The sequence below is a fragment of the Paracoccidioides lutzii genome, assembly GCF_000150705.2.
Source record: "Paracoccidioides lutzii Pb01 unplaced genomic scaffold supercont2.2, whole genome shotgun sequence".
NCBI lineage: Eukaryota > Fungi > Ascomycota > Eurotiomycetes > Onygenales > Ajellomycetaceae > Paracoccidioides > Paracoccidioides lutzii.
Genome location: NW_015440948.1, coordinates 1,114,529 through 1,140,275, shown reverse-complemented (window position 1 = coordinate 1,140,275; position 25,747 = coordinate 1,114,529). Strand labels below are relative to the sequence as shown.

The 25,747-nt window shown below is 45.7% G+C and overlaps 6 protein-coding genes across 6 annotated transcripts; 2 read left to right on the top strand and 4 right to left on the bottom strand.

Annotated features, from left to right (window-relative positions):
- On the bottom strand, positions 1 to 2,158 carry PAAG_01010 (hypothetical protein; the record flags this gene model as incomplete). Its single annotated transcript, XM_002797105.1, has 3 exons — positions 1 to 492; positions 562 to 1,991; positions 2,101 to 2,158. The coding sequence occupies 3 exons, from the start codon at positions 2,156 to 2,158 to the stop codon at positions 1 to 3; spliced, it is 1,980 nt and encodes a 659-aa protein (XP_002797151.1).
- Positions 2,159 to 3,761: 1,603 nt separating this feature from the next.
- PAAG_01009 (DNA repair protein RAD14) lies at positions 3,762 to 5,061 on the bottom strand (the record flags this gene model as incomplete). The annotated part of the gene is made up of 3 exons (XM_002797104.2): positions 3,762 to 4,186; positions 4,321 to 4,909; positions 4,966 to 5,061. The coding sequence occupies 3 exons, from the start codon at positions 5,059 to 5,061 to the stop codon at positions 3,762 to 3,764; spliced, it is 1,110 nt and encodes a 369-aa protein (XP_002797150.1).
- A 675-nt stretch (positions 5,062 to 5,736) lies between these two features.
- PAAG_01008 (hypothetical protein) lies at positions 5,737 to 6,828 on the top strand (the record flags this gene model as incomplete). The annotated part of the gene is made up of 2 exons (XM_002797103.2): positions 5,737 to 5,793; positions 5,908 to 6,828. 2 exons carry the CDS (start codon positions 5,737 to 5,739, stop codon positions 6,826 to 6,828), a joined length of 978 nt encoding a protein of 325 aa, XP_002797149.2.
- A 1,084-nt stretch (positions 6,829 to 7,912) lies between these two features.
- Positions 7,913 to 8,161, bottom strand: PAAG_01007 (hypothetical protein; the record flags this gene model as incomplete). Its single annotated transcript, XM_002797102.1, has 1 exon — positions 7,913 to 8,161. One exon carries the CDS (start codon positions 8,159 to 8,161, stop codon positions 7,913 to 7,915), a length of 249 nt encoding a protein of 82 aa, XP_002797148.1.
- Positions 8,162 to 16,608: 8,447 nt separating this feature from the next.
- Positions 16,609 to 20,249, top strand: PAAG_01002 (NAD-specific glutamate dehydrogenase; the record flags this gene model as incomplete). Its single annotated transcript, XM_002797097.2, has 4 exons — positions 16,609 to 16,981; positions 17,078 to 19,911; positions 20,014 to 20,114; positions 20,201 to 20,249. The coding sequence occupies 4 exons, from the start codon at positions 16,609 to 16,611 to the stop codon at positions 20,247 to 20,249; spliced, it is 3,357 nt and encodes a 1,118-aa protein (XP_002797143.2).
- A 2,515-nt stretch (positions 20,250 to 22,764) lies between these two features.
- Positions 22,765 to 23,412, bottom strand: PAAG_01001 (hypothetical protein; the record flags this gene model as incomplete). The annotated part of the gene is made up of 4 exons (XM_015844210.1): positions 22,765 to 22,848; positions 22,926 to 22,964; positions 23,077 to 23,137; positions 23,351 to 23,412. 4 exons carry the CDS (start codon positions 23,410 to 23,412, stop codon positions 22,765 to 22,767), a joined length of 246 nt encoding a protein of 81 aa, XP_015700991.1.
- Between the last annotated feature and the right edge of the window lie 2,335 nt (positions 23,413 to 25,747).

The window sequence follows — 25,747 nt, the reverse complement described above, 5'->3', positions numbered from 1 at the left end:
TCATACCATTATCTTCTCATCCCCAAAAAGCTGCTGCGCATCCTCTTCACTAATCATCTCTCCTTCCCCAACATTAACCCACCGTTTCGGTCTCATGCTATTCCCAATCCAATTCCGAATGACGCACGAATCCCTCGGACTGCCCTGACAAACCGTTTTTCGGCCAAGGTTTTTGAACCGCGGACCCAAGGGTCCGTTCACATAGTGGTATTGGCCGGCAAATCTGTACTGCCGCTCGTCGCTAAGGGGATAGTATTTGTCGCCCCAGTGGCCGGCGAAGTAGAACCATTCTGTTGGTGAGTGGGGTGTGGTGTTTGCGGCGCGGAGGATGTCGTTGGTAGAGTCATATGTGTAGCCGTGGTAGTTCATGATGGGGTCCCAGAGGGGGCCGCGGTCGGTTACGTCGCGTAGGAGGCCCCAGGGGAGAATGTAGGCATGCGTGCCTGGGGTGGCGTATATGGCGTGGGTTCCTGTTGCGGAGTATATCACTGGCTAGGAGGTGTTAGTCAGATTGAATTACTTTATTTATCTCTCAGGTTCTGTTGCAGGGAGAAAACCTACCCTTTTCCCAATTTTCTCCACCGCTTCATAGGTATATGCCTCTCCAAACGAATGTTCGCTGAGGAATATTGCCTTTGGTTTTCCATTATGGAATCGAACAAGAGAATGTTCCCAATCGCCAACGTGGTTCCCGAAACGGATATTGAGAACGACGTTACCCAGATTGAAGCTGTAAAAATAGAACCAGAATGCATCCACAACGTCGTTGCCTTTATCCACGACGATTAAAACTGCAGGGGCTTTGCTGTGGCCAGACTTGTTGTTCTTCACTTCGCGTGTGCTTCGTTCGTTAAATACTCCAGCCGCAAACTGCTCCCCTTCAGAAGTCTCCGTAGTAACAGGCTGTCCAGGAGAACCAGGGTCCGTTCTATCGCAACTTTCACATCGAGAACTTCCATCTCCCACATCATACCAGTCTTTCATATCGTCGAGCGGAAGGTCATCCTGCGCTCCATGAACTCCACCATTCCACTCCAATTCATCCCCCGAGTCAACAGCTTTTGGGATATTTCCCTTCCCTCCCAGCCAAAGCGGGCGACCCTCAACATTGTCATTGCTGGTCAAGAAAACAAATCTCCCCAGCTGCCACTTATTCAATTCATCAAGGTTGGAGAGGGTAGAATGCTCTTCCTGAGATTTAATTGGAGTATAGTTCAATTGTGGTGTGACGTGATGTAAATGTTCCGCAATATCTGTAGGCCAAAACTGTTCACCAGAAAATAGATGAACCAGAGGTGCATATTCCAGAACGTAATCGGGTATCAAGCGTAATCGACGTTCATCATCCGCCCAATCCTCGGGGCTAGTTTTGTTTCCACTTGGCCATGCGTATTCCCAATCCCGGTTGTCATCATCAATCTGTGGTATCTGACCATCGTGTCTAAATTTGCGATGTCCAAAACGGCCCTTTACCCCATGGTAGTGAGCAACGCCACAGAGACCGAGCCAGCGGCATGCTTTACGATCCCACCAAGAATTGGAAGTCGCAAGCCAATGCTTTTCCTCTCTATCCTCATCAGACCAAACGAATGCAGAAGGGTTAAGAGCCCTGGCCAGACCGTTCATAGATACACATGTGATTAAAGACGATAGAACGGTGATGACAGCGCGGGATTTTGCCTTCATTTGCTGGCAGATCGAAAGGTCCGACTGCGCCCACGGAACACCGGGACGCTGAGCAACCAACACGGGTTCAATATCGGGAAGGTTTCCGGGTGCCACATCAGTAGGATTTCCGTGTTCCGCTTCACACTCGGATTCTGGGACAATAATTGTGGGGGCTTCGTCTTCATCCTCGTCTGGATTGTCTATATAAGAAGCGAATGATGTCGAGGAGGCGAGCAAAGGATGTTGGTGAAGCGGCGAAAGCGAGGGTGTAGGAGGAAGGAGCGGCAGGTGGGAGCCATGGCCAAGGGGCGGCTGGAGGGCCACTATTTAACGGTGTGAGCGACGGAAATACGAGAAAATAATGTACTGATCCTGAGAAATGGAAAGGAAAAGACACATATATATGTATATATATCTATACATAAAAAACACCGCAGAAAGTATGGCGGATTTCCCATATGGTTCGGTTTGATGCCTGACGGGAATGCATAGATACAAGCCCTACGAGCCCTACAAGCCGATTCCCGGGACCCGTATGAAGATTCAAAACGAGCAATCAAATAATAATCAAAGGCGCAGCGGTGGAAAATAAAAATCGGAAGATATCCCTGTCAAACGGCATGTTCGGCCAAACACAAGGGCCAGTCAGAAGTTCGGACCGGCAGCAGGCGGAACTCAGGAGTTTCGGTCCATCTATGGCGTCATGCAGAAAGAGGACAGTTGTGACGGAATCCAGGGCCAACGAAGACCGAGATATAGCCTATGAATGGCCTGTTTGACATTACTTCTTCTATAGACTGAGGGGATGCTTGTCATAGGATCCGCCATCCCCATCCCCATCGCCATCGCCATCCCAAGTATGGAAATCAATCAACAAGAAACGGTGCGGGAAAGGAGAACTGGCCGGGCCATTCCAAGAAATTTAAATCTAAAGACAATACCTACTCTTGACTTGATAACTGCAGCTGTTAAGCTAGAGATGCGAGCGCTGATTTCGAGCTGTAGTGGCAGCTATATCTCATAGCATTAGCTAAGGGGTCTCGTCACGAAATGCGAGCTGATGGGAGATCCTTCGTCCAGGAAGTCGCGGTAAGCTTATTACCTGCAGTAAGCACTCGATCGAATATGGCCGGATAGTTAGTTTTTGCCGTTAAGTCGCAGGAAAGTAAGTCCTTTGGCAGGCTACGGACCATTTCACTCACTCCTTGCGAATAGAACGGGGGAATAGCCAGGGGATCCAGCAACAGAGAAAGGGGGGAGTTTGGTCTTGATTCTCGAATGCGCCCTTGCGTGTCTCAGAGTTAAGGTAGACGGTGGATAACGTGGATAACGTGGATAACGCATTGTGGTTGGCTGTTGGTGCTCGGTTGTTGCAGGTCGTGCAAAAGTTGGGTGGTGGGAAGGATGGGAACGATGACGCTGACTTTCTTGTTTCAGGTTCCATCCGTCCAATGGCTGATCTCGAAGGCACATACAAGTCCTGTCATACATAAATAACTATGCACTGCAAAAGTAAGTTGTGCTCACTATTCTTAGCAAGAAGATAAATAACTTACAAATTACTTTTTTATGTGGCTTTTGAATACCAAAGTGATTTCCCGCCTTGATTATATTATCATTGTTACTATAGATAACTAACTAGTTAGTGATTGAAATTCCCGGTGATTTCGTCATAAGTGGGAGGCGTCTCTCCTAAGCAAGTCTCAAGCCGTTTCCCTATATATTCATTGTTTAGCTGCTCTCTCTCTCTGTCCTTTGGGCCTTTGTTCTTTGGCGGGGTGGATATATATATATATATATATATGTGTGTGTGTGTGTGTGTGTGTGTGTATACATCCATGCATACTACAAGACATGTTCTGTACAGTGCGGTGCGTGGCAGTTCAGGTACACAATATAATAGATCTTAGATCCGACAAAACTTGGACATGGTGTTAGGAGGCAGTCAAGTGGGCACTGGACTGCGCAAAACAGCCCCTACAGCCCTTCCTCTCCCCGGTTGGACCTTCAATCTCCCATTTCCAGATTTCCACGTTTGTACGGTAATGTATGTGCATATGTGAATAATGACTAGGAGTAGAAGACGACGACATTCAGAATTCAAGTTCTTCGACCTCCATCCCACAACCCACGCATGTCTTTATCCCGATGCCTGTCTCAGGATTCTCAACAAGTCTCCCCCATTCATGCACATGTTTGTTGCTGCCAAGATCGTCACCAAAATGGCCACCTGCCCCTTCTCCTGATGCAGCCTGGCGGCTTCGTCGGTATGCCTCAACTCGAGTTCGCTTCTTCAAATCATGAAGTTTGGTCTTAAATTTAGCTTCTCTCTGTCTTTTTTTTGTAGCCTCCCGCCTCTCAAATTCAGCATCTAGAGCTTCAGGTGATCCCCATTTCTTTGGCGAAAACGCATACTCCTCTACCTGGAATCGAACGTAGAGCATCATGTTATTCCAGGTTGCTTTATGAGGGTTTGGTCTCTCAAGATGAGGTAGAAGCTCTTCATCATTCAGTTCAGCTGGTGAATTTGAAAAGTGTAGAGAAAGGAGCTCAGTTAGTGGATGCGCCTCAGAAGAAGACTTCAACAAAAAACAGCACAAGCAAAAACAATATAAAGAATACAAACAAAAAAAAGTGTATCAAACTACTTACAGCCTGTCAATAGATAATCTTCCTTTGCTTCTGTCTTAGTGAGGAGGCTATATTTCTCAGGGAACTTCTCTTTGCAAGAATTGCAAACAGCGCATTTCAATATTTCTTCCCATTTCCAGTCAATCTCCATGCTGCCGCATTCTCGACATGACTTCTGTTCCTTATCAAGGACACTCAGCCCGGGCTCGAACGGCCCTGCCTTCTCCCGGCGTAAGGATTGTAGAAGTTGATGTCGCTCCCACTCTTTTAATGTCATGTGAGCGGGTTTTGTGTCTTTCTCACTGGTGTGCAAAACCTTGTTATGCGGATCATCTTCCACTGTTAAAAACCCTCCTTTAGTATCAGTCATCTTGCTCAGGTCGTACTCCACATATTTTGTGAAGTTACGCGCCGGGAGGATCTCATCAAGAGGTCTTTCTTTGGGTTTATTTGACCGTGCATCGCGAGAGCTCGAAGGAGATTTTAAAGAAGAAATTGCTGAATATGGTCGCTTTTGTCCTGCAGAAACAGAACCTCCAGATAATGAGACAGTTCGCACTTCAGAATCATGCTGCTCTCGAAGTGCTTTTGCTTTCATTCGATTTATCTCCTATATCTCATGTGAGTATGCGCAAAACTTTTTACATGGAATGCAAACAGACCTACAATTTTGCGAAGCTGCTCTGGAGTCAAAGGTGATTTGGGCTTGGATGACGCAGAGTTGACTGGCGGCGGAGTTACAGCGCGCTGTTGAGATTCCATTCTTGCTGCGCAATAATATTTATGCTAGATATTAACTATTTAACCCTGTGGCCTGCACTAAGGCATCTTATTCAAGATCGAATCAACAATTTGAAGAAGATCAAAAGCTGTGTGTATGAAGATGTGAAGATGTGAGAGATAGCTGATATTTGGGAGCTAAACTAGTTAACTTCCAGCTTATGTCATCATGTCAATCTCCCAAATCATTTTCTCCGCCATTCAAACCAAGCTACAAAAATACCACCTGTGCTATCCGTGCTCACCATCCGTGTCTTATTCCCTTCCTTTTTCTGGTCTTCTTTCAATTTGTGAACGTCTGTGCGACGACTGCAATGTTTCATGCTTTAGGAACGATTATGTATGGCTGAATCTGAACTCAACATTCGTTCGCGGTGCTCGAGGTAGCAATCTGGGAACTCCAGCTGCTATCCGCCCTCCGCCTCCGCGTGAACGAGGTTGGAAACGAATGCGGTTAACTGCTCTCGCTGATGGCTATTCCAAGTTTAATTAATCTATACTAAACATGAACATACATACAAAGAGTAAATTACCAGTTCCCTCACTCAGCCTACGTTAGGAAGCCCTTGGTTCCGGACCATTATCTGTCTGTCCTACCTGAGCAAGCCACCGCGCAATCGGGTTCAAAAAATTACCTCTCCAGGCCATCTGCCCCCCATGGATGCATCAGACGATTTGGACTATGAATACGAATATGATGATTCCGCGACTGAGGTGCGTAAATCTCAAACTCTATACCTGCTCGAAGAAAGTTTTTCATATTGAAGCACTTGAGACTGTAAATCTGCTCAAGATTCAAAAGACCCCGCTAATAGTCGCGACCACAAGACTTTCTACCTCAACCTCGACCTAACATCCTCCAATGGCCTCATTCGAGCCCCACGGAAACGAAACACATCTTTTCCCTCCACATCTCATGACACGTCCACTGCGGAACCATCCCAACCCCCACCCGCAACCCCGCTCGACTCCCCGCACTTCCCAAACTTAAAGGCCAACGATAATGATCAGCAGCCAGCCAATGCCAGCACAGAGCCAGATCTAGAGACCCTGCGGCATCAAGACCAGATCCAGATCATGGACTTGCATTCCGACAACCCGATAATCTCCTATCGGAACCAAATCTTCTCCTGCTCATGGGTCGACCTCGTCGGAACAGAGATGACCTTCTCTATGCCCGAAGAACGCTCCACGCTCCCTCGCCTCCGACATCATCAAGAGTATGACCTGATCTCCGCCAATCGTGTCAAAATCTTGGGCCAAAAGGCAAATCTGATTTCCGGGTCCTCTACAACACCCAAACAAAGTAGTGACACCCAAGGCTCAACAGCCACATCCACACCCACTGCAACAGCAGGAGATGCATCTACCCCACCACCACCACCACCACCACCACCACCACCACCACCACCACCTCAAACAACAGCCTCAACAAACCAAGCCCGCTTCCTTGAGCGCCTCATGAACGCCAAACGCGCCAAGGGGGAAACAGATGTCGTCCGCACAACCTTCTCCCAGAAACGCAACCAGAACTTCGAGGCGAAGTTGCAGGGCTGGGCACAGACGGGGAAACAGATGGCTGAATTGGAGGTGCTTAACCGCCGCGTGCTGCAGGGGGATGCGAATGCGCTCAGGGCGCTGGAGGAGATTTATGTACGTACAGAGGCGCCTCCGGGACAACCCCGGCAAGGGCGGCAAACGGGGCAAGTAAAGCGTGGGGGATCTTCGAAGGCTGAAAAGGGTGGTTGAGTTGACCTGATTGTTTTTTGGGGGTGGTTCAAATGGCGATTGATGGGGACCTTCGGAATATATGGGGCTTCCCGGTTTCATGTCTGGCATCAGGGGCAGGATATGCGATGGGGTATTGGCTTTTATAATGGTAAAAAGGATTAAGAGGGAAACTAGATGTTGGAGGACGTCAGGCTATGTCCCCATACTTCCCCACACCTGGGCATATGTAGATGCCGAACGTAAATTCGCCACGCTGTTCATGTACCCCGTACATGGGAACATATATACAATACAGTACACGGGGCTCTTGATACACAGCAGACGATGGACACAGGCGAACCCTCCGCCCGCGCTAAGAAATGTAATACAGAGGAACTCCGGGGGGGGAAGAAAGCACAACCTCTCACTCTCCAACGACGGGCTGACAGTCGAACACGAGTGGGAAATATGTATCCCAATTGGTAGGAAAATTCGATTTATGAGGCGGTATATACTGTAAGTAGATACAGATATATGGATTTTAGGACCCGGAAATGTAAAACGAGAGCGGGACAACAAATAATAACAGGGAGGAAAACTGCCACCAAACGCATCTCCTGACAAGCGGGGCAAGGAGAAAAGGGGGGGGGAAAGAAAGCAGGTGAATCGAAAAGCAGAAATCAAAATATCCAAAGGACGAAAAGAAAAAAAAAATCCAATGCAGAGACGCCAAGGGATATCCGAACCAGTCCTATCTATTGAAAATCTATCCATGCGCACGCTCTCCGTCCACACCACGCGCCGAATGTATATATTCGTACGCATGTGGATGATCGTATGAATCAACATCAAAATGTGCCTTTTTAATGAAATGAAGGAAATGATCAAGCGAGAGAGAGAGAGATTAAAGGGTGAAAAGGGGAAAAGAACCAAAAAAAAAAAAAAAAAAAAAAAAAAAAAAAAAAGAGAGAGAGAGAGAGAGAGAAAAGAAAAAGAAAAAGAAAAAAAAGAGAACAAAGATGCAAAACTTCACGAAAAGAAAATAATTTTTGTATTATGATAACCCTTAACCCCCTGTGGGGCACTTTGTCTTCCCCACATTTATTTTTTCGACCCAAATTTCTCAAGACTTCGCCCACCCCACTGGTGATGGGGGCGGTGGAGGCGGCTGATCGAATGCATCCTCCATGTAGGAGTACGAGACGTACTTGGGCAGTTGAGACGAGGACGCTTGCATGGCGCGGGAGATTTCTTGGGAGAAGGTTGCTGCTGAGAAAGTGGCGGTGGGGTCGTTGACGCGGTCGGACTTGGGCTTTGAGGGGATGGGGGAGAGGATGTTTTGGTAGGGTTGTTCAGATATGGTGGAGGTCATGTTGGCGTTTCGGCTGGTTTAAAGAGGAGGTTGAGGTGGAGGACGTGAGGTGGAGGCCTCGTTTTTATTGTCGAAGTATATGATATTGATATACCTTTGTATGGCTTGTTGTCTTTTTGGTGTTTGGATTGTTAGATTCCCGTTCAACGGAAGCTTTGCTTTCGTCCTGTTCTTTGCAGTTGTGTAAGGTTTTAATTAGGACGGTATCGAGGGTGTGTATTACGTCCAGCGAGAGGGTGGAATCTGATAGTCGAAGAAGTCTAGGATACGAGTCATTAGCAAAGATGAAGGAGGAGAAGAATGTTTTTATATTTCCCATTCTCCATTGCACGTGTATGTAGATGTTCAAATCCTTCGCCACAAGGCACCATTCTATTATTTTCGCTCCAACCAGGCCCATGATGGCGAGCCGAGGTCCCGTCGGAGGCCGAGAAGAATAGGGCCACGCCAAACAAGAATGAATGAGACGAAAACAAAAACGACAGAGGCGAGATGAGAAGTTTGAATCACTACTTACTGTGTCTCGTCTGGGCTTTGGAAGGTTTGTTCTTTGGTGATTATGGTATTACGATTAAGGGAGCAGAGAGGATGGTTAGGTATTTTTGCCTGAGCTCCGTTGTTCAGGAGAGCAGAAGTATGTCGGGAGGTGAGAGAGCTAGGAAACGAGTGGTGTGTCGTAGTTTCGATCAGTGATAAAATACAGCTTCGGGAAGGTAACCGCTTTCTTTTTAGGTGATTATTTGGTCATTTCAAGCAGATAAGGGAGGGGGAAAAAATGAAGAGGAAGAAAGGAGAAATCCAAATATCAGCGGAATCCCAACACATATTTAAATATCTCGCCAGATGGTTGCAGCTGAAATAATAATAATAAAAAAAAAAAAAAAAAAAAAAAAAAAACCGGGGTAGAACAGTCATCACCAAACCAGCTAAACTAACTAGTGCCAGTATGGTATTGTATAAGGTCGCTTCAGGCTAGGGGTACGGCAGAACAAACAAGTCTCCGTCTGGCTAACCAGAGCTGCTACCATCGACCGGTGGTACCGGGTACTTGTAACCTCCTAGCCAACGAATCCACCTGTTCCGCAGTTCCGTTCCCCCCTCCAGTGGGGGGAGGGATGGGGGGAGGTGGTGGAGGGCAACTAGGCGGGAAATGGAAAGTTCAGTTATTTTAGAGAGCTATTTGCAGCTTAGCGCTGAGGTTCTGAGGTACTTTTCGTGTAGCGGGTTGCAAGATCCGTTCTGGGCTTGGGGGCAAAGGGTTGTGGCCTCCCAGGTGCAGGGCGTGATTGATGATTGATATTGGAGATGATGCCGTTGATTTCAAGCCGGTTGTGCACAATAACTGGCTGTTGGCTGTCTTCCAAGGTTTCACAAGGTTCCTTGCTTCGAATATCCGGGGAAGCAGGAACACAGACACTGGCTGCAGAGCCTTTTTAGCACGCGCCTCTTGGTATCGATGACAAGTTGGCGAGTTACAACTTGCCAAATCGATCATCCCTCTCCTGCGATATAACAACGGCTTGTTATTATTGCTGCCTTGCCCGGCCTAGCCTCACTAACCTCATTCTTAGGGCTCCATTGAACCGGCTCCTTGGTGCCAGCGCATCAATAGTAGCCTCAAACACCGACATCCGTTGCAGTTTACAGGCCCGTTGGCTCACATACCTACACCTCAGGAAAAAAAAAAAAAAAAAAAAAAAAAAAAAAAAAAAAAGAAAAGAAAAGAAAAAACAACCAAATTCTTGACGTGTCGTTTTCTTCCCTTTGTACCACGGTCTGTGTTATCAGTACGCAGATTGCCAGAGCTTAGTGCTAATTGGCAACAATAAGAGTTCTTGTGAGAGGTTCCCCAGATTTTCCTATTATTATCTGAATTCTCGTATTCGATTTCCCCCAGCTTTTCCAGCTGCGATGGTAGTTGGTCTGAAGAGGTAAATTTCTGACACTGTCATACAGCTGATCCCCCCAGTGTCAATACAGAAGATGGGTTTAAATATGGGGGTTAAGATTCATATCACATCCATGAATGTGAATCCTCGTGCGAGTGCGGGCAACCTCTGGGACATGTCTTATCCCATACTTTCGGGATTACCATTTATTATTATATTGTTCATTTCCTTGAGCTCACTTGCTTAGCTCTTACTCGAGAGTTGAGACGCAAACTGAATGGGTTCTCGAACTCGCTAGTCAGTACGGAGCATTCGTGGTAGTGTAACGAAATCTCAGCTTCCCCCAGATGGAGAGATACTAGGCCTGAGTGGCTTTGTGGGGATGGCCAGCTAAAGGTTTCAGAGGTTTACGAGTAAAAACAATCATTAATTTAAAAAAATAAAAATAAATAAATATATATATATATATATATATATTAATAAGAGGGAATAGGTGCACCCCTTTCTTTTGCCAGACTGCAGTGTCAAAATCTAACAAAATCTAAATGCTAACTGGAACAAGCAAGCTGATCAACAGTTCCCGAGATCAACACAACCTTACATAAATTTTCCATCAGCCAACAATCCAACCTCCAACAACATCCAACAAAACCCACACAAAAATGTAACAGTGTCCAATTCTACGCTTCAGGCCTCCTGGTCTTAAAATTTCTACAAAAAGTCAGGGAAGAGTTAAGGAGCCAATGACAGCCATTCCGGCTTCTTTCGTGTCCAGCTTAGTCAGGCCAACTGCCGCCGATCGGACTCCAATCCCCTGCTAACTCTGCTCGAGCTGTGTGCTAAAGGGGCTTCTAGAAAATCTGCGTCTGCGGAAATTGCCTCCACTTCCTTCAATGATCCTTGCATCGTCTATGGGAGGAAAGGCGACTTTCTTCACCACATGATAATATTGGGATATAACAACTGACTTGACAGATACGGCAAAGTACGCGAGATGTGCGGATACGGATACGGATGCGCTTCCGTCGTTTGTGCGGGACGGGACGGGAGATCGTTTGCTATATATGTTATGCATCACGGTTTTGGTATCCAATTTATGCTCCGAATGGCAACTTGCTGAACTATCTTTCTCCTTTTTTTATGTGAAAGGATTCAATCTCTCCTTTCTGAGAGCTACAGAATGATAGAATACCACAGCTCATGTGAAATCGTCAGTGGACTGATATATTTCGTCTATACGTGTATATGTCTACCTATGAGTTGTCTTTGCTAGACAAAGCTTGGAACAATTCTCAAATTATGCGCGGATCATATCCACATCTATCTCTCTAGAGAGACTTCCGCGCTTCTTTTTATCCCTCCTCAAGTCCATCGACGGAATCCCAAACTCCCCGTCACCACACCTATGCACCTCTCCAGCGTCATGCCTGACCATTCTCCCAAATACCAACCGGATAGACCTGGCACCTCCTTCCTCAGAGCCTCTTCCTTCCACGTTTGCCTCTGTCGTAACATGCTATACACTTAATTCAACATTCAACCTTCTTAAAATCTCATCTCATCGCGACAGCTCTACTGACGCATCTTGTCAGTTAACTATAGTGAAATTTCCTCCGTTTTCACAATTTAAATGCTTTGAAGCCATGGCCATTTGCTGCACTCCCCACCTTTCTATCCAAATCATTAATAATAATTAATGAAAGAGCAGAAAGGAAGCATGACGCCGCTTGTGTTAGGTATCTTGCATATGAGCTAGCCATACACTAGGTTGCATACCTTTATACGCTCCTGCAAAACGGGCTGCAGTTTCTTTAAGTTATTTCAGTGTGGTTCTACGGACCCCCCTGCACCTAAAACGGAGATGGAATGTGCATCATACACCCTCTTCTTCCCCTATAAGAGTGGAAGACTTTCTACTTACCTTCCTGACCCGGAAATGAGCCCCGCGAGGCCAACTCACCCTGGCATGTTCCAATCATAAACCTGTCCTGAGCTGCAGCGGCGGTTCCACCGTGATAATATCCCATACGGTCATGATCATGAAACATTATGTCTGTCTCCACATTAAGTAGTGGTCATAGGCCATATTTTTCATTCCCCCAGATTTCACATCTTCCGCCGAGAATCCCATGCAGATATATATTATATCCCCCTGCCAATTGGAATGCCGCTCCATTCTCGTACTTAAATGTGTCCCAATTTGATCTCTCAACCTCAGCCAGCGACATTTTTGGTTCCAACGTCGGAAATATTTCCCCTTAATTTCACGCCTTTACCCATCAACGCAGTGGCATAGTTGATCTATTCATGTGTAGGTTCGCGCAAGGATAAGTCTTGTGCAAAAGATGTCGGTACCCAATCACGTGATCTATTTTCTTCCTGTATATCGTTTCTCGTAGTTAGCAACCTTTGCAATCGATAAGCTTGCCAATCTGTCCAAAGAATCTTCCAAATCCCCCTCCACTTCCATATTCTCTAGGAATACAAGCATCCCCGTGCATGTGCAAGGATCCATACTTATTTATTTCTTATATGTAAGCGAAGCCCCACCAGGACCAACGGTATCCTTCTTTTCTTATTTTTATGTCATCAATGACGGAATAATTTTTAGAAATTGTTCAATGCAAAACAGCGACATATAAAATCCTTCAAGCAGCTATGTGGGGATATAGCCTCAAGAAGAAGGAGAAGTGAGCACGAAATGGAACCTGGTGTAGAGATGTAACATCGAGATCTCTTGACCGCTCCCATTTTACATTTAGTGAATGCTCTCTCTCTTACCCTAGCTTGTAGACATCATGTCATCTACTTACTGATGAGAACCTTAAATGAATCTGTGGAATCGATACTGACCATTAGACAACTATGGAAAAAATGATGATATATGTTCAATATGTACAAATATGCAAGAATTTTAGTATTATTGTCCCACAATCTCTAAATTATGTGCCCTCTCCCTCTCATCTCCCGTTCATAACCGCAAAAATTCCCATCCATTGAGAAGTTTAGCATGTTCTCTATCTGCACATTTTCATCTTATTTTCTTTTTATTTACACACCTTTTTTTTTTTTTTTTTTTTTTTTTTTTTTTTTCGTGCAAATCATATTCCCCTTCCGATCAAACCGTTCTAACCCTATGAAAAAGCCCCCCTCTTCATCTGGTTTCCATTGCTGAAAAAGGCGGGATACGGCATTTGGGGCCGGTTAGGGCACTGAGTGGTGAGGCGCAAATAGCCAGTCTGGGTAGAGAGCCTTGAATGGAGGCCTGGAGAAACCGGGGCACAGGGATAACTAGAACACTGGGAATTGGGGGTCTAATACATAGTAACTGGGAACTGGGAAGCGCAAGGGAGTCTTGGTGCGGCTTTACCCACATTAACCCGAAGGTGGACGAGATGAACGGGGGCCCAAGCAGCTGGGTTTAATTGAAATATGATACGGTGGGCGCTTGGAGAAGTGGGATTCTTAGGGATAATGATTCCAATTGGACAAGGTGGCGGTGGGAACATATGATCCATGTGTAGGGTTTTTTTTTTTTTTTTTTCAATTTTTTTGTATTTTAGGTTTCCTTTCTCTCTGCTCAGTGCCCGTCTCAGAATTGAGGGTTGGAATGCATCATTGTTCGTGTTGGTGAGGTGAATCTTTTGCAGTTTCTGGTGGCCTGAGGTGTTTTGTTTCACTATTTGATTTTTGGTTTGTTTCCGGGCTGTTCAGGAGGTGAGCTACAGTGGAGGGTAACTTAACTATGATAGGAGTGGAGTATGGGTATGAAAAGATATGATATCATGATATATATATCTCTCTATCTATATTTTTCACCTACAGCATTTGCTTCACTTCGAATTTTTTTTTAAATCTCAGGACAACTGAGGATTTAATTTTTATTTTTCTTTCTCCTGCCCCATGGTAACTACCTGGCATTCATGACAAGGAGGTACTGTTTTCTTTTCCATTCATACCTCTTCGTCCAATTACGTCACTAATAGCCTAGGATTAAAGCAGAATTCGACAGCAATGTTAAACCCATGGGATCATACCGTGTCATTCATTCTGGCACAATGTTCATGATTTTTTCCTCATCATGTACTAATTCTTATTCCTTCTAAACAGGAACACTAAGGGGGAGGGGAAGAACCTTGTTCTATCCCTTCCCCGCAACACAGCAAAAAGGCATCATCATGTAACTACTGTCCCTGTAGCAGAATGGACTGTACCTAAACCATTTCAATATCATTTGCCGTTAAAGTATTTTTAAATATACCGAACTCGAATTCCCAAATTGCACTCAACTACTATTCCAATCTTATCCAGCACAGTATACCCAACCTGTCTTCAACATAAGTAGGTCCCTATAACCCCTTCACTCTGAACACTCGGATCCAGTCCATACTAAAAACGAATACAAATGTCCTGAGAAAAGTTAATTCACATCCCGTCCGACGTTTTCTCCGTGCAAAAGGTACATAATACAGTCAATCCACAGGCGGGGAAAAAGCAAATTGAACCTCAAATTAAACCTTCTAAAAAGAGCTAAGATATTTATAGCCGCCCAATCACAGCCCAAGCGCTCTCCCGTTCCAGCCCAAAACCCCACATGGCCTGGCGGTGGAACGGGGGACGGTTACGTAATCTGGAGCCAGAAACGCCCCAGCGTCCTTTCAAGTGCTTTTCTCCCCCGCAAGCTCAGACAAGCAGCGTTCAGCTTTCTCTGTTGTTTTTCGGGGTCTAGGCCTCCAAGCTCCCAGGTTTGTGCGGCCGGGTTTGTGTCGATCAATGGGCTGGGTTGTTACTGAGGAATATCGGTGTGGAATAACTTCGGTCCTAACCTGGGCACTTGGTCGGCTGGGCCGCAGCCAAGCCAAACTGTCAGTCACGTGCAGCGGGGGAACCTTGGGAAAGCTTGGAATGGATGTTTGTTAGGAGGAGGTTACCTACCTACGGACCGTATCCGTGGAATCGTGGATCCATTGGATGGATCACGGATTGATTCGTGGATGGATAGATGGATGGATTGGCCTCCGTTTGTTTGGCCTGTTGCGAGCACCGGGTTTGGTTGTTCTTTATTTTCTTTTTTTAATTTGATCTCGTGGTCTGCAGAGATCTGATCGAGTTTAAAGAGCGATCGGTTGGCGGGATTTAGTTTCCTATTTGTGTGCTTGCTTAGTTGCCTGTATGGAAGTATACAGGATGGATCTTGTTTGAATAATGATGCGATAGAGAAGAGTAGGGGAGAGTGATGCCTCCGGAAGGTTGATAGATAGAGCCCGCCTGGCTATAAGGTTCGGATGGCTGAGGTTTTCTCAGTCCGGGAGACCATAAATGATTAGAGTGTTAATTTAACTGAACCTGCAATTAGCTGTAAATGGATATTTATATTTTCCGCTGAGAAAAAAAGAAGATGAATAGAGATATCCTGGATATCTTCTTTTTTTTTTGTCTTTGCACAGGTGGAAGGGAGCTGTTAAAACCATGATCCACAAGCGTTGGTGATGAATTTTACGGTATTCCCAGTTACCATACGTATTATACGCATACCGTACCGTATGTACCGTATGTACCGTATGTACCGCATATCTGTGCCAGGTTTCGGCAAGGAATAAAATAATTCCCTCAGCCCTTGCCCCACCGCACCTGAACCGATGCTTTCCGTGTTGTTGGGAGAGCCACACTTCCACCTCTGATTGGCCCCAAAGCTACGGTGTGTATTGTCACGGCCTTTCCCAAGCTTTTTTCACGCGTGCCACCTTGTTCCTGCAGGTGTCTCGGTGTGGATAAATTTCAATACGTATGCCCCGCCTGAGCAATGGCTTGCCGCGTGGTGTGGGGTTGTCTTAGTGTTTTGAGGGTTGTAATCACCTGTACCGTACCTTGCGATCAAATGACGCTCATCCGTACACAGTACCCCATACGTATATATAACTTACTTTGTATATACTTCAGGCGGTTCCTTAGTTCCTCTCGTCATTCTGGGTGACGTTGCCCAACGGCTTATCTTATTTAAGGCAAAAACTTCCGCCTTTCTTTGAATGGCTTCTTTTAAATTTGGAAACTCTTATTTACTTTTTTTGATCATTTTCTCATGGTCTTGACATTGACACATGAACAGATCAAAATTCCCGATCTTCTGAATTTCCTCTCCTCTGCTCCATGGCAGTTGTTGCTACCTTCGCTCCCTGCTGTTCCTGTTCTCCAGTTTAAGCGTCTCTCATAGCTATCCCTATTATCCTCCCTCTCAGCTTGAATTCCCCACCTTGCTGTTCCCAGCTTCGCTGATCCGCTGCGAGAACCTCCCCCGCAAAAATCTCCCCGCAAACACCTCCCCCGCAAACACCTCCCCCACAGACACACGCACACACACACACGCACACACACACACATTCCTATCCATTCATCCCTAAATCTCCAAGACTGTACTCTGCTGTACAACTACAGTACAATCGCTACCTCCCATGCCAATCGCTGTATTCCGCCAGTCTTGAGACCGAATTGAAATAAAGTGCCAGACCTCCCAAAAACCCCAAACGAAGTCCCATGCCCGGTCCGCATAACATAAAAACCATGACTCCCCAAGGCGTAACCATCAACCCCACCTCCACCTCTAACATGGAGCCGGCAGCGGCCACAGACAACTCAGTGCCGAAGCTCGTAGCCAACGGCCTGAGCAGCACCCATTTCTCCATGTCGACTAGACCAGGTCCCAGCCCCTTCTCCTCCAAGGAAGGATCTGGCACTGGAACCCCGACCACCGGCTTCCAGAGGCCCCCCCTTATCAATAAGCAACTGGAGATGGTGATTCGCACCCCGGGGCGTCAGCCATCCCCTCAGCCTACACATCTGGGTATCCCCGGTGGCACGCATCGTGTGCTCTCCGAGGAGGGGCCCGGGTATGTTGCGGCGAAGTTCGAGGGGAAGAAGAAGCAGATGGAGGCTGGTGAGTGGTTTTTTCTTCTTTTTTCTCTTTGGTTGCTATTTTTGTGTTTTTTACTTCATATGGGTCTTAAGTGACTAACATCTAGTAACTCTACAGTGATGGATGAGCTTGAGGAAAAGGGATTCATCCCCTCGGAGTTTGTCCCATCAGAAACCAATTGGTTTTACAACATGCTTGGCATTGACGACATGTACTTCCAGACTGAGTCGGTCGATGCGATCGTCAGTCACATCCTGTCACTCTATGCTGCCAAGGTCGCGGCATATGCCCGGGATGATAAGCGTCTAGAGATAAGATTGGACAAGGAAGCCCCTGATCATGCCGTGTACATCGACACTAGCAAGCCAGGGATCAGTGCTTTCGATGGTCCTCGCTACGAGCAGCGCATCGACGAGAAATACATCAACGGCTGCACCCCTAAAAATGCGTATCGCGTCGAAACGTTCCGCTCTGCCAGTTCCTTACCAGATAACCATGAGCAGCAGCTTCGTTGCTACTTCGTCTACAAGTGTCATTTCAACGAGCCCCATCCAGACGCGGAAGAGACCAATATTGAAATTGTTGGAGAGAAGCGCTTCTTGCAAAAGGCCACCGCGAACACGAAGGCCATCTACCAGGAAATCATCATCAATGCTGTTGCACGTTCGGGTCCTGTTATCGAAATGTTTGAAATTGAAGGCTCTCGCGAGAAGAGACTTGTTATTGCTTATCGCCAGGGATCCGCTATGGGCATGTTCAGCGCGCTTTCTGATCTCTACCATTACTACCGCCTGACAAGCTCACGGAAGTATCTCGAAAACTTCTCCAACGGCATCACTGTGGTATCCCTCTATCTTAAGCCAATGGCAGGTGCTGAAATCTCTGGGAAACACCCACCCATCGAAGCTGCTATTCACCAAATTATGAAGGAGATTTCTCTGCTCTACTGCATCCCTCAAAACAAATTTCAGGGCCACTTTGCCAGCGGCCTTCTCAGCTTACAGGAGACCATCTACGCTCACTGCGTCTGGGTGTTTGTGCAACAGTTCCTGAACCGCCTGGGTTCCGAATATACATCCCTTACCGCCATCCTCGACTCGAGCAATAGCTCCCATGCAGAACTCCTGGCAAAGATCAAGAAGAGACTCCGTACCGAAACTTTCACGTCGGACTATATCCTTGAAATCATCAACAAGTATCCCCAGCTCATCCACAAGCTTTATCTTGATTTCGCACAGACCCATTACGTTCAGATGGTGGATGGTGTCCCCGATGACTTCCTGCCAACGCTGAGTTACCTACGATTGCAAGTCGATGAACCCCTGGATCAAGAGGGACTTGACAAACTTGTCTCCAAGACAGTCGTCAGCGAGAATGACGAGATGGTCATGAACTCATTCCGCATCTTCAACAATGCAGTCCTCAAAACCAACTTCTACACCCCTACGAAAGTTGCCCTGAGCTTCCGTCTCGCAGCAGACTTCCTGCCGGAACACGAGTATCCCCAGCGCCTGTATGGAATGTTCCTGGTCATCAGCTCTGAGTTCCGTGGTTTCCACCTGCGCTTCCGTGACATCGCGCGTGGAGGTATCCGAATCGTGAAGAGTCGTGACAAGGAAGCGTACGCTATCAATGCTCGATCGCTCTTCGATGAAAATTACAACCTGGCCAATACCCAGCAGCGCAAAAATAAGGATATCCCCGAAGGAGGCGCCAAGGGCGTCATCTTGCTCGATGTCAATCACCAGAATAAAGCTAGAGTTGCGTTTGAGAAGTACATCGATAGTATCCTTGACCTTCTCTTACCACCGGCTAGTCCTGGCATCAAAGACCCCATTGTCGACTTGCACGGACAGGATGAAATCCTCTTCATGGGCCCTGATGAGAATACGGCAGATCTGGTCAACTGGGCTACAGAGCATGCTCGCAAGCGCGGTGCGCCTTGGTGGAAATCCTTCTTTACGGGCAAGAGTCCCAAGCTGGGTGGTATCCCCCACGACAGATATGGCATGACCACTCTATCTGTCCGCCAGTATGTGCTTGGCATCTACCGCAAGCTAGGCATCGAACCATCAACCGTTCGAAAGATGCAAACCGGTGGTCCGGACGGTGATTTGGGCTCCAACGAGATCCTCTTAGGTAACGAGAAATACTGCGCTATCGTTGATGGGTCCGGCGTCATTGTCGATCCGCAGGGTCTAGATCACGATGAACTAGTCAGACTGGCAAAGAAGCGTGCCATGATCGTTGAATTCAACAAATCCAAGCTGTCACCTGAGGGTTACCGTGTTCTCGTCGACGAGAGCAACGTCGTTCTACCCAGCGGCGAGGTGGTGCACAACGGCACCGTATTCCGCAATACCTTCCACTTGCGCGAAGGGCGGTCGTTTGACATGTTCGTTCCCTGCGGCGGGAGACCAGAGTCTATCGATCTTAGTAACGTGTCCAGATTGATCGAGAATGGCAAGACGACTATCCCGTACATCGTCGAGGGTGCCAACCTCTTCCTGACACAGGATAGCAAGCTCCGTCTCGAGAAAGCTGGGTGCGTGATCTTCAAAGACGCCTCCGTCAACAAGGGCGGTGTCACCTCTTCTTCGCTCGAGGTCCTCGCTTCCCTCTCCTTCGACGACAAGGGTTTCGAAGAAAACATGTGCGTGCGCGAGGATGGGACCATTCCGACTTTCTACGTCGAGTATGTGCGCGAGGTGCAGGAGATTATTCAGCGCAATGCGCGGTTGGAGTTTGAGGCTATCTGGCGCGAGCATGAGGAGACGGGGATGCCTAGGAGTATGCTTAGTGACAAGCTTAGCATTGCTATTACAAAGTTGGATGAGGAGTTGCAGAAGACGCAGTTGTGGGAGGATCGGGAGCTGAGGAAGGCTGTGCTTAGGGATGCGTTGCCTAAGCTGCTTTTGGAAAAGATTGGGTTGGAGACCATTTTGGAGAGGGTGGGTGTTTTTATATCCTTTTTTATATCTTTCTTGGCCATTGGATAAAGCTGTGTTTTATGAACGTATGTAATATTCGACTAACATGAGGTTCACCTCCAGGTCCCCATCAGTTACTTGCGCTCCATCTTCGGAAGCTACCTTGCCAGCCGCTTCGTTTACGAGTACGGCAGCAGCCCGAGCCAGTTTTCATTCTTCGATTTGTATGTATTGGGATCACCACAAACAGTGCCCAACCCTGATTCAGTTTTCTCTTAAGACCAGTAGCTAACTAACCCACCCAAAACAGCATGAGCAAGAGATCAGCGAAATTCCTAGAGGAGAAACAGAAGCAATGAATTCATACATAACGTCCAAAATTTTTACTTAAAAGGTGACGGATAAAAAACAAACAAACTGGGTTTCACAAAATAAAGAAGAAAAAAAATAGAAAAAAAATAGAGAAAGAAGGCCAGACTGCTTCTGATGTTTTTTAAACAAGTGGTGTTTTTAATTAGCTAGCTCTCTTAATTTCCCCTCTCTCCCCTTTCATGTTCATTTTTATTTCTTTTATTAAGACCTTGTACTATCTTAATTTTCTCTCTCTTTTCTTGCCTGTGCTCTAGCATCCCAATTTACCCCCTCACACTCCTTTCTTTTTTAGTATTTTGTCTGTTCCCCGGCTCCTTGGCCTATTCACCTCTAATCCCTCGCCTCCGCCGTCCGTCCCAACCCATCATATCTCAGGTTAAGTTTCGATTTTTCATTTTTCGCTCTCTTGTGTCATTGGGGAACAGCATTACAACCAAAAAGCACATGAGGATGATGATGACGATTAGCTATATGCTCTTTGCTAATGTGGTGTAGTAGTAATCCTGATAAGGAGGATGACAGTGGAGTGGATGTCTGTATACAGTTACGATGAAGTGTTAAAAACGAAAATGATGTGTTTTTAATTGTATAGACATGTCTTTTACATCTCGCTACCATTGGATATATTGATTGATTGTTCCTCTGATCTTTTTTCGTAAACAAGAGTTCTAAAATCATTCCATACTAAAAACTGCTAAAAGAGATGAGAAAACCACAACCGCATTGTTCAGTATATGCGGTGGAGCTTGAAGATACGAAATAAAGATGTTTAGAAGCTGGGAACCGAGAGTAGCATATAAAGGGGTCTTGTATTGTGTATGTGTACATGTACATGGGAGAACACCTTCTGCAGTTGAAGTGTTGGTTCAACGAGATCAGGATTAAGGAGCAAGTCACCTTCGTTTGGGCGGGGCGGAGTGGAGCGTGGCGGTGATGGGGGGGGGTCCCTTTTTGCACTATCCGAATTTTAATCAATGGAGCTAGCTGCCCTGTATCTTTACGGGCTCTGTTACTGACAAGTATGAACTTTATGTCCATTGCGAATCATTTGCACCGGGTGAGAGCTCCAAATCGTTTCCTTTCTTTAAATCCCTCTTTTATTTTCTTTCCTATTGTTTTTCTATTGTTCATGGAAATGGGCGCATATCACATAACTTAGTTAACTTAACGTAACTTTACTAATCCACTTACGGGTGAACGACTTAAATGAGCGAACACCCGAATCACCGCACCCCACCTAGCTAGATTTTAATTCAAGTTATCTACACTCAACAATCCGTAATTAAATTAAATTAAATTACACTAGGTTCAAGGCACCTTATTCTTGTATATCTGAGAGAGCCGCAATTGCCGCATCCTGATAGGGCTCATAAGTGTGGCAAGGACTCAGAGCATGGAGGAGGCTATGGAGGTTGAATGACAAGCTATTCAACAGGTTCAGTGGGTGAAATAGTAAGATATATTATAATAGACTAATAATATCTAGATGATAATCTTTCATAATCAAAACTCTTCACTCATATTATTTTTCTTCTGATCTAATCTGTCTAGAACTTTGCACTCATTTTCCAATGAAATACCCTAGAAGTTTGATACTACTCTCAATAGTTATAGAATATTGAAAGTAAGTTCAAAAAAGTTTCTAAGAAAACTAAAGCTTTCATGACAAGTGCTTAATAAGATTATAAAGATTAACTAGTTAACTAGTTAAATAGTTATATATATAGAAGTTCAGTCATATAAAGTTGAAAATAAAGTTTAATTAGATTTTAAGAATATATGAACATATTAACTTTTTTGAACACTTAACTATATCATGTGCTTTTTTTACTCATTGCATGGCAGGAGGGGGAAAAGAGCTTCTGATTAGCGGGCAGATTCACGGCTGTCAAGCCCGTAGTAAGTCATTCAGCATATATATGCATAATTTCTTAAGGCCATGGGGTTGACGTGGGGGCAGTATCCCAAACAGAAAACAACACAACGGCTGGGGGAGATGAACAAAAACCCGATTGGTCTGCTGGCACATATGTGGGTAATCAATTGACTGATTTGTATTTATTTTTGTTCTCTAGAACTCAAGCAAAAACAAAAAAACACCCATTCAAAATGATCCGGACGAGACCTTGAAAAAAGGAGACAGAGAACAGGAATGAGGAAGGTGATAAATAAGGATGAAAAAGAATCCCAACAAGTCGACAAAATATTCCACAGCCATTTCTCTCATATATCGAAATCCCCCTCAAGTCATCATAGTTGCGGTTTTCTGAAAATTATATCTTCGTTCCCTCCATCCCTTCTTAAATGATAGCGACGGGTGTTGTAGACATTTAAAAACATCTAGACATTTTTTACTAGGTTCGTATGGTTCGTAGGAGTGAGCTGTTTTCGATATACGTTTGCGGGCGGAATAGATGCGATTTACTGGGAGCAAGGGGAGGAGGAGATTTCACCGGAACTAAATATATTGGTTAGCTTCGTGTCTTTTTCCTTGAGTGCAATTTAAGATATCCGTCTCTGAGGAGACTTCGTATAGATTTGGCTTGTTCGCACAATGCGGTTGGAGCGGATGGGTTCGTTATCTATCTATATACATATACATATACATATATATATATATATATGTATGTATGTATGTATGTATGTGGGTGTGGGATAATTACCTTGATGAAGCCAATATCGGAAGCCTTCTCACGGAAGCACTGCATATCACAGAAAGAAAGAATGTTAGCAAACAAGGTTCCCAGTTCAGCACTGCCTCTCTCTCGTCTTCAAAGAGAAAAATTTCATGATCGGGAACCGTGATTTCCTTACCTGACGGCAGACAAGCAGACCATACTTGCGGATCAGACCGGCCTTGTGTGCGCAGACACGGCTACATCGAAGAAATTCCAATAGTCAGCGAACCACTCTCCAACCCCCATGTGTTTTCCATCCTGCATGTCCAATATTCCACGTTTCCGTTTCTCCGTCTGTCTTTCTTTCTTTTCAATACCATCTATTTTCCATTTCCAATTCTTCTTTTCCCCCGCCTCTTCCCCATCTTCCTCCTCCCATGGGCAGATGTTGAAGTTTATAAGATACTTACCACTGGCGGCTTCCCTTGCCATAGGTCCTGGGACGACTGTAGTAAACGGACTCGTGAGTCATCTTGGCGATCGAGCAGAAGGGATGGAAGGAGCTGGTGGGTTTGTTGGGCTCGGAATCGTCGTCGTCGTTGTCGAGGAAGTGCTTGAACTACAGCGGAGATAATATTTGTGGTTAATTTGCGGTTTCTGTGTGTCTTTCGCCGGAGGATTACTTAAGGGATTTGGCGGGCTGTGAGTGGTTGAAAAGGTCTAGCAAAGACTAAACCATTTTGGGATATCTATATATAAATATATATATCACGTGATTGTACAGTTTCATTGGGCGAAGAGGCGGGCTGCTGGCCGGGGTCAGAGCCTCAATTTTGGGGAAAGTTCGCTATGAAGATTGTACCGATTAAAATGACTAATAGTAATAAATCCATATCAGGAATATGTTAGTTGTGAGCGGACCTGTCTGTCTGTTCTTCTCTTCGGAGCTCTGCGTCTCTTGAAGGAATTAGGGTTTATGCCCTATCTTGCGGTGGAGAATTGCCTAAAACGGAAATCAGCTTGGTACCAGTGGGCCTTGTGTCGTTTTCGTTCTGCTAAATTTTCTTCGTTAAATATTCTTTGCAAAGGTTCCAGATGCTGCCGGGGGGGGGGGTTGTTTGGTGATCGCATCAACCGGGCAAATCGAGATATTCCCAGGAACGGAGTTGGAAATGCCGGCAGAATCACTTTAGTTTTGCAGCCATTATCAGAACCGTGAGGATGCTCAACCAACCCAACCGCCGTGACATGAGAAATTCCAGCCTGTGAAAAAAGATGGACATCTCTGTTGTTCTGTTGTGAGATGGCAGGGTTAACCTAGAAGCTACATAGGATTCAGGATCATGTTCATATTCATGGGAGTATTGGGCTTCTGGTATTATTGTGGTTTTTATCTTATTTTCGTTGTGACGACAGGAAGGACTTTGCCTCTCGCACTGCAACATTAGCATCCTAATCAGTGCATGGATAAGCTTTCTTCCCATCGAAACACTCCGGCTTAGTTATTTACGGAGTACAGGACCTTTGTTTCCCCGTAACAGCTGGGTTAAATCGTCTCAGTGCCTTAACTACTGTCGAAAGAGTCATTGAAGCGGGTGGTTTCATCTGGAGAAATATATAGGTTGCTCTTCCATATGCCACAAAGCGTTGCAGCCATCGGGTTAATCTCTCCCACAAAAATAGAATGAATGTCGTGGTGCATCAACCGAGAGGGTCACGGCGCTCAGTCAGACTTATCGAAGCCTGGAAGATCCCTGAATATAGGGGAACCTTTAAGCTGGAAACGCCGCCCATTTAACCGTAACGTCCTGTGTGCTGCATGCTCTCACGTCCAATGCCTTGGCTAGCCATTATTCATTGAATTCTCGACTATGCTGAGTTGTATTCAACCCAAACCCAAACGCGGGAGAAAATATGTTGGATGAAAAAGGATCCCGCTGCAAAGGGAATGGCAGCACCAACTGCAACTAAAAAGAAATCATTTTGGGAATGGATGTGAATGGAGGGGAAATATAAGTACATATTTTCCCCCCAAAAAAATACAACCGAAAAACAAATCCTCATAATTTCCTTGGTGGTCATGGGGAAGACCATGTCTCTCGGGCTTCAGTCGCTGTGCCACGGGATATTTGGTTGGAGTGTTGTTGGCTATTTTTTGTTTTTCATTATTATTAACTATTTCAAGCCCCTGAATAGCCTTGAAATGTTTCCAGCAGCTGAAACCCTTGATTGAACAGCAGCGCATTTTCTTTTCTTCCGTAAACCTCCAACCCTCTCTGCACGTTCCTCAACCCTTTCAACATCACAACACACTCTTGCTGCTCTGTATTTCTCATCCATTTCCGAGGACCTACGAGTGCGAACCTCTGGTTCATCTTCTCCTGGCAAACTTGTGACAAATCGATAGTTTATTCCACGAAATACATCAAGGTAAGAGGCGACCTTTTCCGTGCTATGATGCTTAGTCCATTGACAACTGCGCTGTTGTTTCTTTGATTGCGCTGCATCCCACCGCAAACGACATTGTTGTAACTACCTGCCTCCATCACTCCTGTAACACACTCTATGCTCATAGTCTTGCTTTTCTTTCTGTCATTTTTCACAACTTTCCTCAATTTTCTTTTGAAAGGATTGTACAAAGATTTTTTGTCGCATTTTGTAAGCTTTTCACGCGCAAAGGTATGTTGTGTTGTTGTTCCTCGTTCACCGCATATGCCACACCTGCGACCCCAGTGGCGGTGTGTGTATATTTCTTTCATTCAATTAATCTTTCTCTACAAACCTCTACTTAGTTTACCTTCCTAATTATTTCAAGACTCAGTTCTAACCAAGCATCATAGACAAAACTTCAATTTTCAATCATATAC